The sequence below is a fragment of the Hylobates moloch genome, unplaced genomic scaffold (assembly GCF_009828535.3).
Source record: "Hylobates moloch isolate HMO894 unplaced genomic scaffold, HMol_V3 SCAFFOLD_12, whole genome shotgun sequence".
Lineage (NCBI taxonomy): Eukaryota > Metazoa > Chordata > Mammalia > Primates > Hylobatidae > Hylobates > Hylobates moloch.
The window spans coordinates 29,044,605-29,059,550 of record NW_026652287.1 but is presented as its reverse complement, the minus strand read 5'-3'; the positions used below and the strand labels follow the sequence as shown (position 1 = coordinate 29,059,550).

At 40.6% G+C, this 14,946-nt stretch overlaps 2 protein-coding genes across 2 annotated transcripts in view; one reads left to right on the top strand and one right to left on the bottom strand.

Moving 5' to 3' along the window:
- Window positions 1-1,045: 1,045 nt before the first annotated feature.
- HSP90B1 (heat shock protein 90 beta family member 1) overlaps window positions 1,046-14,946 on the top strand; it is a 17,604-nt gene continuing 3,703 nt past the window's right edge. The window contains exons 1-14 of the mRNA XM_032168855.2: window positions 1,046-1,213; window positions 2,162-2,264; window positions 2,912-3,053; window positions 3,587-3,703; window positions 4,712-5,043; window positions 8,437-8,548; window positions 9,077-9,196; window positions 10,262-10,378; window positions 12,166-12,303; window positions 12,385-12,462; window positions 12,588-12,653; window positions 13,270-13,539; window positions 13,771-14,016; window positions 14,442-14,578. Of these exons, the coding sequence (XP_032024746.1) occupies window positions 1,165-1,213; window positions 2,162-2,264; window positions 2,912-3,053; window positions 3,587-3,703; window positions 4,712-5,043; window positions 8,437-8,548; window positions 9,077-9,196; window positions 10,262-10,378; window positions 12,166-12,303; window positions 12,385-12,462; window positions 12,588-12,653; window positions 13,270-13,539; window positions 13,771-14,016; window positions 14,442-14,578 (2,027 nt within the window). The 5' untranslated portion in view covers window positions 1,046-1,164. The remainder of the gene's footprint in view (window positions 1,214-2,161; window positions 2,265-2,911; window positions 3,054-3,586; window positions 3,704-4,711; window positions 5,044-8,436; window positions 8,549-9,076; window positions 9,197-10,261; window positions 10,379-12,165; window positions 12,304-12,384; window positions 12,463-12,587; window positions 12,654-13,269; window positions 13,540-13,770; window positions 14,017-14,441; window positions 14,579-14,946) is intronic.
- Window positions 12,819-14,946, bottom strand: part of LOC116478027 (ubiquinol-cytochrome-c reductase complex assembly factor 6) — a 22,058-nt gene continuing 19,930 nt past the window's right edge. Inside the window, exon 4 of the mRNA XM_058424726.1 lies at window positions 12,819-12,842. The gene's annotated coding sequence lies outside the window, so the exon portion shown is untranslated. The remainder of the gene's footprint in view (window positions 12,843-14,946) is intronic.

Below are 14,946 nucleotides of genomic sequence, written 5' to 3'. Positions count from 1 at the left end.
GGCCTCAGCGCTGCTCGCAATATCCCTAAGGTGGTCGGGGAGGTCCCAACCACGTTGTTCTGTAAACCAGATGAGGAAGGCCTGGGGATTCCGGCCGCGGAAAGGCACAGAAGAGGTGAAGGTTCGGGCTGCCCAACCTTCTGTAGGCGGATTCGTAAACGCGTGCTCTAGCGCCGGAGGCGGAGCCCCCAGACTCAGACCGAACCCCCAGAACAGGGCGGCCTTGCCTGAGGCGTGAAGGCTTTCTAGGCCCGCTTCTAAAAGCTGTGTACAATGGAGACTCCTGGAATAGGCACATATCTCTACTGTAATCAGAACGAGATGTAACATCTAAGACGCAGGACAGGGCTCTGGCAAAGACACGCTGGGGGAACGTGAAAGAAAGAGCCAAAACTACGCAGCTGATCCTCAGAGACCAAAGCCTACGATCCCCAGCATTCAATGCAGTGTTCCCCTAGATCGTTGCATGCCGGGAGCTGTAGTTTCTCACCGCCCCCCCCAATCTGAAAGGGTTCTAGGGGACTTTCAACCTCTCTCGTGTGTTTCTTCTTTCCGAGAAGCGCCGCCACACGAGAAAGCTGGCCGCGAAAATCGTGCTGGAATCACTTCCAACGTAACCCCAGGCATAGATGGGAAAGGGTGAAGAACACGTTGCCATGGCTACCGTTTCCCCTGGTCACGGAATAAACGCTCTCTAGGATCCGGAAGTAGTTCCGCCGCGACCTCTCGAAAAGGATGGATGTGTTCTGTGCTTACATTCATTGGACGGTTTCCCTTAGAGGCCAAGGCCGCCCAGGCAAAGGGGCGGTCCCACGTGTGAGGGGCCCGCGGAGCCATTTGATTGGAGAAAAGCTGCAAACCCTGACCAATCGGAAGGAGCCACGCTTCGGGCATCGGTCACCGCACCTGGACAGCTCCGATTGGTGGACTTCCGTCTGCCCCACGAATCCTCATTGGGTGCCGTGGGTGCGTGGTGCGGCGCGATTGGTGGGTTCATGTTTCCCGTCCCCCGCCCGCGAGAAGTGGGGGTGAAAAGCGGCCAGACCTGCTTGGGGTGTAGTGGGCGGACCGCGGGGTTGGAAGTGTGAGGATCTGAACCCAGGGGTAGGGAGTGGAGGCGTCTCCTGCGATCGAAGGGGACTTGAGACTTACCGGCCGCACGCCATGAGGGCCCTGTGGGTGCTGGGCCTCTGCTGCGTCCTGCTGACCTTCGGTGAGTGATTCTGGAGAAGCAGACGTCCCCCCCCACACACGCGGCCGCTTCTCGAAGGTTCTGGGGGCGTTGAACGTGGGAGGGGGGATCCGGGGCCTGCGGTGGGCCAAGGGACGTCACCGTTCTTCGAAAGAGGGCGAGGGGATTACGTTTATTCTCTTCTTCCTCTGGAAATAAAAAAAGAGAGCAGCATCATCTAACTCCCATACAGATCTAATAGTGTCTCGCCCGGAGGTCTCAGCGACCTCGGGGTGGGGCCTCTTTGGGGCTCTGGCTCCCCCGGGAACTGTTGAGTCCCTCCCCCCTCCCCGCCCGGAGGACTTTTTCGGCCACCGCAACCTTCGGCCATCCCAGCTTTCCCGTCCCCTAATTCCCCAGACTCCGACTCCTCACAAGCGCGTCCCTTCTTAGATGCCGGCCTCGGGACCGTGAGGCCTGGGGCCAGCGGAATGGCAATGTCCGCGTGTTTGATTCGGTTTTGCTGGAGTTCGGTTCTTAACATTTCTGCCCCTTCTCATGCCTCTGGGCTCAATTTCAGTTCCTCTCGCCAGAGGTTGCATAAATCCTATTTGCATTCTGACCTGTGATAACGAAGGCCAAAGTTTTGGCTTGGTCAGTTGGGAGGCCTTGGCTCGGCCTGCGCGCAACACGTGTGGGTGTAGAAGACCTGGTATCGGTCTGCTTAACGTTATTTGTAAATGATCGGAGACACACTGTTTAGAAGTGGTGACTGCCTCCGTATTTCAGGATCTACTGGGGACCTCAGCATCTGAACTTAAATAGATGTTCTGTCTTGGCTTTACCTTGGGTATTTAAACCAGGGAATGCACTCTTTCATCCCCACCTCCCTAGTTAGCAACTGAATTTTGCAACCCCTACCCTTCCCTATTTGATCATCCTCCTTGGAGAAGTGTGATGTTGAAGAGTTTGCCCGTGTTAAATCTTCAGGGTCGGTCAGAGCTGACGATGAAGTTGATGTGGATGGTACAGTAGAAGAGGATCTGGGTAAAAGTAGAGAAGGCTCAAGGACGGATGATGAAGTAGTACAGAGGTTTGTGTTCATTTGAACTTACGTATACAGATAAGCCCTGTGAACCTTGTGAGTTACGGTCACTTCTTGTGTATCTTCTCCAAAGGTCCAGATAAAGTCTAACACCCTATTTAAATACCTGGTGAGTTGTGTGCATACATACCTCCTAACTTGTCCCTAGGAGTGATGAAAACTGAGTGAATTCCTTTGAAAACTATATTGCAGAATACTAGCACCATAAACTTTCTAAGACTTTATAGAAGAGACTTTCAGCTGGATTTGTATTCATTAACTGTGTACACCGAGTAAGTTTAAAAATGGGATTTCTGTCAGTTGAACAATATTTTAAAATTTGGCCTCTTGGGACTTATTGACAGTTTCGAAGTCCTCACTGTGGAGCATAAATGAGTATGACTTTGCTTTTTAGTAGAGGAAAGTTGGGATTTTTTTTTCTGGCAATTTTAAGAAGCGAGTATTTCCAGTGCAATGTTAAAGATAGCCTACTGCTGTGCTAACATAATGAGACGGTGTATCAGTAATATTTTATAAAGGTTTCCATTTTAACCCCCAAGACAATATTCAGAGGCCCCTGTGCTTTCATCATAAATCCTCTAGTTTTGAAGGGAACTATGCCATGCAATATTTGCTTATCTAACTGATTTCCTTAGAGAGGAAGAAGCTATTCAGTTGGATGGATTAAATGCATCACAAATAAGAGAACTTAGAGAGAAGTCAGAAAAGTTTGCCTTCCAAGCCGAAGTTAACAGAATGATGAAACTTATCATCAATTCATTGTATAAAAATAAAGAGGTAAGCAACACGTAGTTAGAATATTTTATCTGTGTATGGTGGCATACTTGTTTACTTAAATTTGCTTAATTTACTGCAAAAGTAATGTAGTATCCAAGTAAGTAAGTAACAACCTTTAAATACCTAATATGTCCAAGAATTGCTACCAGATATCTGGGAAGAAAGGGAGTGTCAGACATTTTCCTTTTCCTTTACCTCTAAATAGGTTCATGGCCTGGTAATAGTTGCGAGTCTAAGGGCAGTCACATACACTAAACTTCTTGCATTGCATACCTGAAGATCACTGTTAGGTGAATAGTGTTACTACCCTTACCAGTTAACGTATCCCTTATAGTTGCCACAGTTCTTTGTGTAAGGAGCTATGCCTTTTTTTATCAAAAGAGTAAAGCCACTCCTATACCATAAGAAGTCTTAATTCCTTAAAGAGTGCTTTTATAAGGTACAGAGAAGAAATAAATGGGTTTGGCATAAAATCGAATATCTTAATGCATCTTGAGGATAGTCTAAGTGTATTCCCTCTGGCTTCCATTTAGATTTTCCTGAGAGAACTGATTTCAAATGCTTCCGACGCTTTAGATAAGATAAGGCTAATATCACTGACTGATGAAAATGCTCTTTCTGGAAATGAGGAACTAACAGTCAAAATTAAGGTAAGTGTAAGGCAGTTTTTCTTTCTTTTAAAGGAAAAGGAATCCTTAGAGGTAGAGGATCCCTATCAGTCAAGATAGGCTAGATTATATTGCAGTGGCAAAAAACCCCCAAGTCTCAGTAGCTTGAAAGTCAGCAAACTATGGCCAAATCTGACTTGACTTGTTTTTATAAGTAGTTTTATTGGAATGCAGCCATGCCCATTTGTTTATTATCTGTGACTGCTTCTGTGCTTCAACAGCAGAGTCAAGTTGTTTTAACAGAGAACATAAGTCTCCCAAAGCCTAAAATATTTACTATGTGGCCCTTTACAGAAAAAGTTTGCCAGCCCCTGGCTTAAATCATTGATCACAGGCTGCCTGTGGTCTCTGCTCTGCCTCATCGTCATGCTGGGACAGAGGGGTGGGCAGCCATCTGGAGTGTGTAGCCCGTTGCCATGGTGCAGAGCAAGCTTAGAGGGTCTCATACTATTATAATTAAAGGCTCAGCCTGAAAACAGAGCTCTCCTTTACAACTCATTGGCCATTTATAACTCATTGGCCAAAACTAGTCACATGGCCTTAGCCATTCTTAAATGGAAAGTAGAATCCTCCTAAGTTTCTGGAAGGCAGACAGCCAGGAATATTGAGTGAAGAATATTAATGATCCATCACGGATTCCAAATAGAGGAATCATTCAAGTTGTTTTGTTTTCTATTAAAGAAATAGGCAAGACATAAAATTTTATTTTTCTTGAATTGTTTCTCTTCAAAGGTAACTTGTTTTATTTAGGTTAGCCTCTAACCTTTGACATTTAGGCCAGTCTGCCCATTTGATATTAATACTTTCTCAAATACATAAATTAAGATGTACACTTTCAGAAAAGGCCATAAAAAACTATGTGGAGGAAAATATCTCAGTTTAGTTTTCTATATTGGAATTGATGGGACCCAAAGCTGGTTAGTTCCTCAATATTTGTTTGGCATAATGTAAATATTAAATACAACTGTCTGGTTCTTGTCTTGCTTTTAGTGTGATAAGGAAAAGAACCTGCTGCATGTCACAGACACTGGTGTAGGAATGACCAGAGAAGAGTTGGTTAAAAACCTTGGTACCATAGCCAAATCTGGGACAAGCGAGTTTTTAAACAAAATGACTGAAGCACAGGAAGATGGCCAGTCAACTTCTGAATTGATTGGCCAGTTTGGTGTCGGTTTCTATTCCGCCTTCCTTGTAGCAGATAAGGTTATTGTCACTTCAAAACACAACAACGATACCCAGCACATCTGGGAGTCTGACTCCAATGAATTTTCTGTAATTGCTGACCCAAGAGGAAACACTCTAGGACGGGGAACGACAATTACGTGAGTATGACCGATTCCTTTAAAGAATTAATAATCATGGTGAGGATCTTGACTCTCCAGTTCTATTCTCTGAGCAAATGACTTATTCTGGGCCTTAATTTTCCTGCCTATAAAATGAGAAAACAGAACTGTTATCACTTGAAGAAATGTTTGAGGACCTGCAAAGGACAAGGCACAAAGGTTTGTGATTGCTGTTGTACATGAGGGTATAAAGTAGGAAATAGCAGCAGCTTCCCCAGGGGAGAAGGCTTCTTGGGTACCCACAGAGGAGGCACTGCTTGGTCAGTTTCCCAGGTTAGAAGAGTAATTTGTCTGTGGAGCATCCTGAATAAAGGCATGGAGGCACAGCATGCTCACTACATGAACGGAGTTCTTTTCAGTGGCAGTTACGGATACAATGTGATGAACTTTTATTTATTTATTTATTTTGAGACGGAGTCTCGCTCTTGTTGCCCAGGCTGGAGTGCAATGGCATGATCTCGGCTCACTGCAACCTCCGCTTCCCGGATTCAAGCGATTCTCCTGCCTCAGCCTCCCAAGTAGCTGGGATTACAGGCATGCGCCACCACGCCCAGCTAATTTTGTATTTTTAGTAGAGACGGGATGTCTCCATGTTGGCCAAGCTGGTCTCAAACTCCCGACCTCATGCGATCCACCCGCGTCGGCCTCCCAAAGTGCTGGGATTACAGGCATGAGCTACCGTGCCCAGCCAGAATGTGATGAACTTAAGATTTTCAAGGTGGTGTGGAGGATGTGAGGAGTGGACAACGGGAGACTCTTTGGGGGGAATATTCCTCTTGAAAATATTCAAGATGACTGGTAGCAACCAGGGCTGGGGCTGGCTTGTAGAGATAAAGGGCTTAAAGAAAGTTCATGAAAGTTGTGAAAGCTGTGGAATAAAATATGTCATTTAAGGATAGTTACAAGTTTTTAAATTTGAATTAAGATCCTCTTAAGCCAGTAACTGTTGTTTGTATAGGTGAGACAGAGCCAGTGCCGTACAGTAGCTCTCGTTGCTTATAGCACTGTGACGTAGACAGGGCAGCTTTTTGCCTTTTTAAAATTTTACCATCTTGGAGATGAGGAAATTCTATTTCAGAGGTCAGTTGGCTTGCCAACTCCTGCTAAGTGAGTAACAGAATGTGCCTACAGCTTCAATTTTTTTTCTCTTAATTCAGTTTTAAATTTTCTTAACATTAAGGGAAAGAAGCACATACTTATCATTGTGACCAACTTTCTTCATCCTAGAAAGTAACATTTCCTGTTCTTACTGCAGCAGATGTTCTTTTAATGAAGACTAATTAGATGACTGCATTTTAGTACTTTTTAACTTGTGTTCCCAATTTACCTTTCCCTGCCTTTGTCACTAACATTGATATCTCCAGGTCTCATTTGGAGGCATCACTAAGAGTTATGCCCCAGTGTCCTCTCTTTTTAAGCACTGTGCTTAGGTGTTGGAGAAGGATAGGGAAATCATTCCAAAAGAAAGATAGAAAGTGACGTCCCAAGAGGTGTTAATATCAGATTGCTAAGAAACAGGTGAAATTATCTGGATATAAGCTCCATGAAGGCAAACATTTTGTTGGAAGCTCCATTCCCAAAGCTTAACACTTAATTGGCAGCCATTTGTATGAATAAGTGAGGTTAAACAGGACAGTTCCATGCAGGGAATGATGGCCGCTAACACCTATCCAGGACCTAGTTTCCATGACCATGCATATCTTTTTAAAAATTTCCTTTGCCCACTTCTTAAATGTTAACATACATTTTCTCCAAGTTAAGTTTCAGCCCTTTTCTCATTGTCCATATGATCCTTATGTAGTCTTATCCACTGCCATGGCCTCAGGTTCCATCTCTAGTTCTCAAATTTATATTCTTAGCCTAGATCAGGAGTCAGCAAACTTTTTCTTAAAAGAGCCAGCTAGTAGAAAAAAGATAAAAGAAAACAACAAAAAAGAGCCAGCTAGTAAATACTTTTAGCTTGTGAGCTATATGGTCTGTCACATGTCCCAACTCTGTTTAGCTTGAAAGCAGGCATAGACAATACATAAGGATGTGTCCCAGCCAAGTGTGGTGGCTCATCCCTATAATCCCAACACATCGGGAGGCTGAGGTGGGAGGATCACTTGAACCCAGGAGTTTGAGGTCAGCCTGGACAACATAGTGGGATCCCATCTCCACAAAAAAAAATTTAAAAATTAGTTGGGCACAGTGGTGCGTGCCTGTGTAGTCCCAGCTACTCAGGAGGCTGAGGTAGGAGGATTGCTTGAGCCTGGCAGGTCAACGCTGCAGTGAGCCATCATCACACCTGGGTGACAGAGGTCCAAAAAAAAAAAAGTGTCCCAGTAAAATTTCTCATGGGTGCAAGCCAGCTATACAGCTATATATAGCTTGCCAGCCCCTTGTCTAGGTCTCACTGCTGGGCTCCGTGTTCATGTGTTTAATTGCCTTTTAAATGCTTCTACCTAAGATATCTAACCAGCAGCTTCTACTTGTATCCAAAACTGAACTCTTAATCCCCAAATCACTAGAACATGTGCTCTGAGACCAGCGGCCTAGTCACTCACTAGGCTTTGTTATATCATGGCTACTTACTGGCCAGGTACCACTAAACTAATGAGCCTTTTGAGACAGGGAGGGAACCATAGATAGACCATTTCCCATACTTAATTGGGAACACAAGTATCAAGATATGGACTACCTACTGTGCTTAAGAGTAGGTTCTAGGCCGGGCACAGTGGCTCACACCTGTAATCCCCGCACTGCCCAGTAGAATTTTATATGATAGTGGAAATGTTCTGTATCTGCACTTTTCCATTTTGGCAATCACCAGCCACATGTGACTGTTGAGTACTTGGAATGTGGCAGCATAACTGGAACTGAACTGTCCATTTTATTTAAATAAGTCACATGTGCCCAGTGGCTACCATTTTGGATAGTGCAGATATAAATATAAAACAGATTAATTTTCTAGCTTTTTTAAGGAAAATGTTTTCATTAATTAGGAATAGTTATCTACAATAATCATTAGGTTTCTGGAATAACAGTAAGAGATATGAGAGTGCATGATTCCATTTTTCTCCAGAATATTTCAGTGCTTTCTTACCTTGAAAAATGAAAACCATCTATTCAGAAGGTTGGGAATATTTTAATTTTCTACTTAAAACTAAGGTTATTCTCCACTTGAGGTAATGTAGAGGAGATTCTTTTTTACTGTATCTATATGTGTTACATTTTAGCTCACAAACCCTTGTTGGTGATGGAGAGTTAACATGAATAATTAGGACATCTTGGATTATACTGAACTGCTGGCTATTACCATGGTATTTAGATGAATTTATAATCAGATCTTCTAAATGTTAGGTGTGTCTAAACATCGAATTTTTCTTGCAGCCTTGTCTTAAAAGAAGAAGCATCTGATTACCTTGAATTGGATACAATTAAAAATCTCGTCAAAAAATATTCACAGTTCATAAACTTTCCTATTTATGTATGGAGCAGCAAGGTAAATCTATATTGATTAAAAACTTATATGTATTACCTTGGCACGTATTTAAATATTCAACACTAAAAGAATGAAAGCAGGCCGGCACGGTGGCTCATGCTTGTAATCTCCGCACTTTGGGAGGCCGAGACAGGTGGATCACCTGAGATCAGGAGTTCAAGACCAGCCTGGCCAACATGGCGAAACCCCGTCTCTACTAAAAATACAAAAATATTAGCTGGGTGTGTGGTAGCACACGCCTGTAATCCCAGCTACTCGGGAGGCTGAAGTAGGAGAATTGCTTGAACCCAGGAGACGGAGGTTGCAGTGAGCCGAGATCGCCCCACTACATTCCAGCCTAGGCGACAAAGCAAGACTCTGTCTCAAAAAAAAAAGAATGAAGGCAAAGTGTGGTCTATTAGTTAAGGATACTCTCAGGGTTTTCTTACAAAAACCTATTTTTTGAGCTGTAATGTTATGTCATATTCTGCAGACAAAATCAGAATTGTTAAACAAATGAGTTTAACCATAATTCTCTTATTTCAACAGACTGAAACTGTTGAGGAGCCCATGGAGGAAGAAGAAGCAGCCAAAGAAGAGAAAGAAGAATCTGATGATGAAGCTGCAGTAGAGGAAGAAGAAGAAGAAAAGAAACCAAAGACTAAAAAAGTAAGTCTGGTTCTTCTCCCTGCATAAGATATTGTTTAACATGTATAGGCAAAATCAGGAAAACCTAAGTATGCACTGGCTGATTTGAAGTCAGCTTCAGTTCAGGTGCTAAGTCCATGGAGCCAGCTTTTAAAATAAGGCCTTTGTTTGTATGTTGAATACATTGTCCTGTAGAAAGCTTTAAGTATCAAACCCAGGTCATTTTTATGAAGAGTTTTCTGACTTTTATATATTGCCTAGGACTGGTGGCTTCTATGTTTGGAATTTTAAAATCTTAAAAAGCTTTCTGAGTCCTCTTTTGTCTTTTTATCATGCAGAGATTAACTATAAAAATGGTTCTCTGGCTTGCTTAGGTAGCAGACTAAGAAGTATTGATCATGGTGGTTGAGAAATATTTTTGTAAAATGTTGGATTTCTTTAAGTCATGAAATAGGAATATGTAATATGTATTTCCTTCTAACCTCAAAACAAATATTTTCAAGACACATTTTTGCTAGTTAAAAATAACAATGAAGAAAAACTTAAGTGACTTTTCATCAGTTAACAATTGTCTTTTTGAATTAAATAATTGAGAAAAATACTTCGCTTTTGATACAGTTGGCAGAAACCTTACTAGATAACAGGTATCCTTTGGTGCCTTTTTTTTTTTTCTTTAATCTGGAGACAGAGTCTCTGCCACCCAGGCTGGAGTGCGGTAGCACAATCATAGCTCCCTTCATCCTTGAACCTCCTAGGCTTAAGCAGTCCTTTCACCTCAGCCTCCCGAGTAGCTAGGACCACAGACACACGTCACCAACAGACACACACCACCATGACTGGCTAATTTTTAAAAATTTTTTGTATAGATGGAGGTCTTGCTATGTTGCCTGGACTGGTCTTGAATTCCTAGGCTCAAACAGTTCTCCTACCCTAACCTCCCAAAGTGCTAGGATTACAGGCGTGAGCCACCACACCGGGCCTCTGGTGCTTTACATAGTCTTTTGAAATCTACTGAAGCCATGGTTACTGCTAGGATAACCTTGGTGAGTGCTGAGAGAGACTAATCAAATACTATAATAACTTCAGGTTGAAAAAACTGTCTGGGACTGGGAACTTATGAATGATATCAAACCAATATGGCAGAGACCATCAAAAGAAGTAGAAGAAGATGAATACAAAGCTTTCTACAAATCATTTTCAAAGGTAAATATTGATAATTCCCTAGCTTCTGGTTATTAATGAATAGACAAAATATCACCCCGTTAGTTTAATTGTATATGGTATGTGACCATGAATATGAGATGGTCCATTCTCATTTTTTCCCAGTGAGAAAATTCAAAAAAAGACCTTTAGGCCAACTATAATATGTCTACTTCTGGTTTATTGACCTAGTCATAATTAAAATCACATTTATGAACCTTTGAGATTGACATCTCAGTAGAGATGGTCTTTGAGAGTAATTGGTTTCCAGAACACACCATTTTTACTTAAGTTGATTATACTCATAACTACTTCAAAATTGCAGCAGTTATTAAAATTAGTCCTAGCTCTTAGTTAATAGTGAAACTACAAAATCAAGAATGTTTGAAACAGTTTTATGGCTGTTTAAACACAATTGGTTTGCTTTTTATTCCTGTGTATTTTGTAATATGTGATTTTTTAAAAAAATTATTTTGAGAAGGCATCTTTAGGCTTCACCAGCTTGCCAAGGGTTTTGTGTGATAAAAAAAGATTAAGAACCACCTACATAGGTAGATGTGTGATTTCCACCACAAAACCCGTAAAACATGAAGTCATGTTGTTAAGTGGCTTTTAATATAATCTTTAAAGAGCTTGCTTACAACATCAAACACTTATTGTGAGATCCTATGCCTGGGAATAATTACTAAATTTATGTTTCCTTGCCTGTTTTTGTTTTTTTTTTTTCTTTTACTGATCCCTTCTTGTAACTCTTAAGGGTGCAAAACTAGCATTGATAAAGTTTGTTTCAAGTTAATGTTTCCCCAGCAGCATTTGGTACAAGTAGTAGAATGCTCTAGTGGACTTAACCATAGCTAAATAAAACTTAATATTCTGTGTCTGTATTTGTTCTTTTCTCTATTCCATATCCTTTAAATTTCAACTCTTAAAACACTGTTGGTTCTGTCTTCACTTTTATTTCCATAAACTCTAAAGTCCTAGTGTCTATAAACTTACTTTATATAAAGCAGCTATATTAGGAATATAATTAATGTGAGCCACACATGATTTGAAATTTTTTAGAAGCCATACAAAAAAAGGAACCATGAAATGTTAATAGTATAATTTATTTAACCCAGCATACCCCAAATAGTATTATTTCAACATAATCAATATAAAAACTAATAATGAGACATTTTATGTCCTTTTTAAAATTTGTACTGTGCCTTCAAAATGTATTTTACACTTTAATAGCACATCTGAATTTGAACTAGCTACATTTCAGTGCTTAATAGCCACATGTGTGGTACAGTAATATATAATGCAGATCAAGAGAATTTCTGACTTTGTTTTATAGGTATTTACGTACATCTTTGTAGCCACTGTTAGAGCTAAGTTCCATGGAAGAAACATGTTCTTGGGTACTTACTGTAGGTCAAGGGCACACTGAAGTGTTGTATGTAATTTTGTCATTTAGGCAGGGTGGTGGTTTTCCTATTCACTTCTCTCATACATAAGAAATATAAACTCATCCATCCTTCTGCAAGTTTAGGAAATAATGTTATTGACAATCATCATCAAAACAACCATGTCTAGTGAATTAGAATTGCAATCCTAGTCATTTCTTCACTCCACCCTTTTCTTTCTCTTCCCCCCACCCTTTTCTTTCTCTTCCCCCGCTCCCGCCAGTAAAGGAAATTTTTTTGTTAGTTAATTGCTAAACTGAATGTGTACCACATAGTACATTGCTTAGTTCTTGCACTGCTTTTCTTCTGTGTCATTTGAATGACTAAGATACCAACTTTCCACAGGAAAGTGATGACCCCATGGCTTATATTCACTTTACTGCTGAAGGGGAAGTTACCTTCAAATCAATTTTATTTGTACCCACATCTGCTCCACGTGGTCTATTTGACGAATATGGATCTAAAAAGAGCGATTACATTAAGGTGAGTTTTTAAGTAGTACATACTGCGTTTAAAATTTGAAAGTTTAATTTCCAGAAAGTGACTTTTTTTTGGTCTCTTTAGCTCTATGTGCGCCGTGTATTCATCACAGACGACTTCCATGATATGATGCCTAAATACCTTAATTTTGTCAAGGGTGTGGTAAGTATCTGAAGTTTGGGAGAAGGGGTGATTGTTGTGGGGGTCTGGCAGTGTAGAGTGTTTGTTTGGCTTTGCTTTCTTCCAGTGGTTTTATTGCTTACTGAACTTTCTTTTGCCATCTGAAGGTGGACTCAGATGATCTCCCCTTGAATGTTTCCCGTGAGACTCTTCAGCAACATAAACTGCTTAAGGTAAGTGTCTCTGGGAAGAAACTCTCCACTTTGCTGTTTGATTGGGGTTCAGAGGACAGGCTCCATTTGTGGAGTAACCAGACTTTGGGTCTGGTCCATGATTCTTCAGATGAATTTCTTTTCATTCTGGAGTTATCCTAAGAATCTGATTCTTTTACTCGCAATATTTAATAATGAAGTTTCAAACATCTAGAAAAAAAAGAATTGTACAGGTCCAGGATTAACATTTTGTCATCTAGACACATAGCCACCTTTTTATCAAGGCTTTCATTAAACCTTTCCCCTCCAATACTTCCATAATTAGAAGACTCTTTAGTTTTTGAATTTAAAAGTATTTGAAAGTAGCATATTTGTTCACTTCATTTAGATGCTAGAGAGAGAGTATCAGTGAGTTCCAAGGTTAGAATATAAACATTAAGGCAATCTTGTGGCTATTTGCACGGACAGCTGAATTTCAGTCCAATCTGAATGAATAGGAGTGCTTCACCATTTCCTGCCCCTCAATAAATGGCAATAACGATCATCTTTGTGTCTTTCACACTCCTCCCTGGGTACCTTACATTCTCAAAAGTTTGAGATTAACTTCTCTAATCAGTTATTCTTTCATTGTGTTTAGGTGATTAGGAAGAAGCTTGTTCGTAAAACGCTGGACATGATCAAGAAGATTGCTGATGATAAATACAATGATACTTTTTGGAAAGAATTTGGTACCAACATCAAGCTTGGTGTGATTGAAGACCACTCGAATCGAACACGTCTTGCTAAACTTCTTAGGTTCCAGTCTTCTCATCATCCAACTGACATTACTAGCCTAGACCAGTATGTGGAAAGAATGAAGGAAAAACAAGACAAAATCTACTTCATGGCTGGGTCCAGCAGAAAAGAGGTGAGATGAACTTCTAAGTGTTGTCAGCCATTCTGGAAGGTAGCTAGGGATTTATAGCCAACTCTTGAGGGGGAGAAAAGGAAAACTTAATTGTGTAACTGGAGTAGTTATAAGGCCTGGTCAGTCACTGACAGGAAGATCGTTTATATGTATAAACACAGCAGCTGCTAGGATAAACAAATACACCAGGGCCAGACTTGGAAAACTTTGTGACTTCTCTTAATTTTGTAGGCCGAATCTTCTCCATTTGTTGAGCGACTTCTGAAAAAGGGCTATGAAGTTATTTACCTCACAGAACCTGTGGATGAATACTGTATTCAGGCCCTTCCCGAATTTGATGGGAAGAGGTTCCAGAATGTTGCCAAGGAAGGAGTGAAGTTTGATGAAAGTGAGAAAACTAAGGAGAGTCGTGAAGCAGTTGAGAAAGAATTTGAGCCTCTGCTGAATTGGATGAAAGATAAAGCCCTTAAGGACAAGGTATTGTGGAAATTACAAATTGTGGAAATATTAGTATCTGCATTTAAGAGAAAGTTATTTTGCCAACAAATTAAGCTGCAGCTGGTTACTTTGTAACCATTAGAATGGTGAAAATTTAATTAATGTAATTAAATTATTGGGAGAAAGCTTAAAACTTTCGACAGTACTGCTTTGTTAATAACTTAAGTTGTTACAAATTAAATTTTATATGTTTTTAAAAGGTGGTATTTAAACTTCTGACTAAAATATTCAGATTATCAAGTAAGTGCCCCTACAAATTCTCCTAAACCTTAAGAAAAGCTATTTTTATGACCTGCTTCTGTGTTTATGATCTTAAGTGATAAAGTCTTAGACAGTTGAAATACAATTGCTGAATGACCTTACCTGTTGATACTAATCTATATGACTTGATTTCTTTTCCTAAGATTGAAAAGGCTGTGGTGTCTCAGCGCCTGACAGAATCTCCGTGTGCTTTGGTGGCCAGCCAGTACGGATGGTCTGGCAACATGGAGAGAATCATGAAAGCACAAGCGTACCAAACGGGCAAGGACATCTCTACAAAGTAAGCATCCTCAGGAAAGTCCCTGCCCGGGCATTGCCTCTTACCCAATCTTCATTTTAGAGATAATACCAGCTTCAATACAAAGAGTAAAATTGCCTTAAATGTCTACCACTGTCTACTATAAGGTAGACAACAAGTTTACAAAGGGATTTCTCCTACATTTGATTGAGAAAGAAAAGGTCTTTGACTCATGATTTTATGATTTTATTGTATTTGATATGTAAATGGGAATTTTCTTAATGTTGTATGCATATTGTCTTTACTTTTGCATTGGATTATATGCTTAGCCTAATATCTTAATTTATTTTACATTTTTAAATGTAATAGCTGCACATGAGGTTAATGACAACATTCCTCAAGTGAGTTAA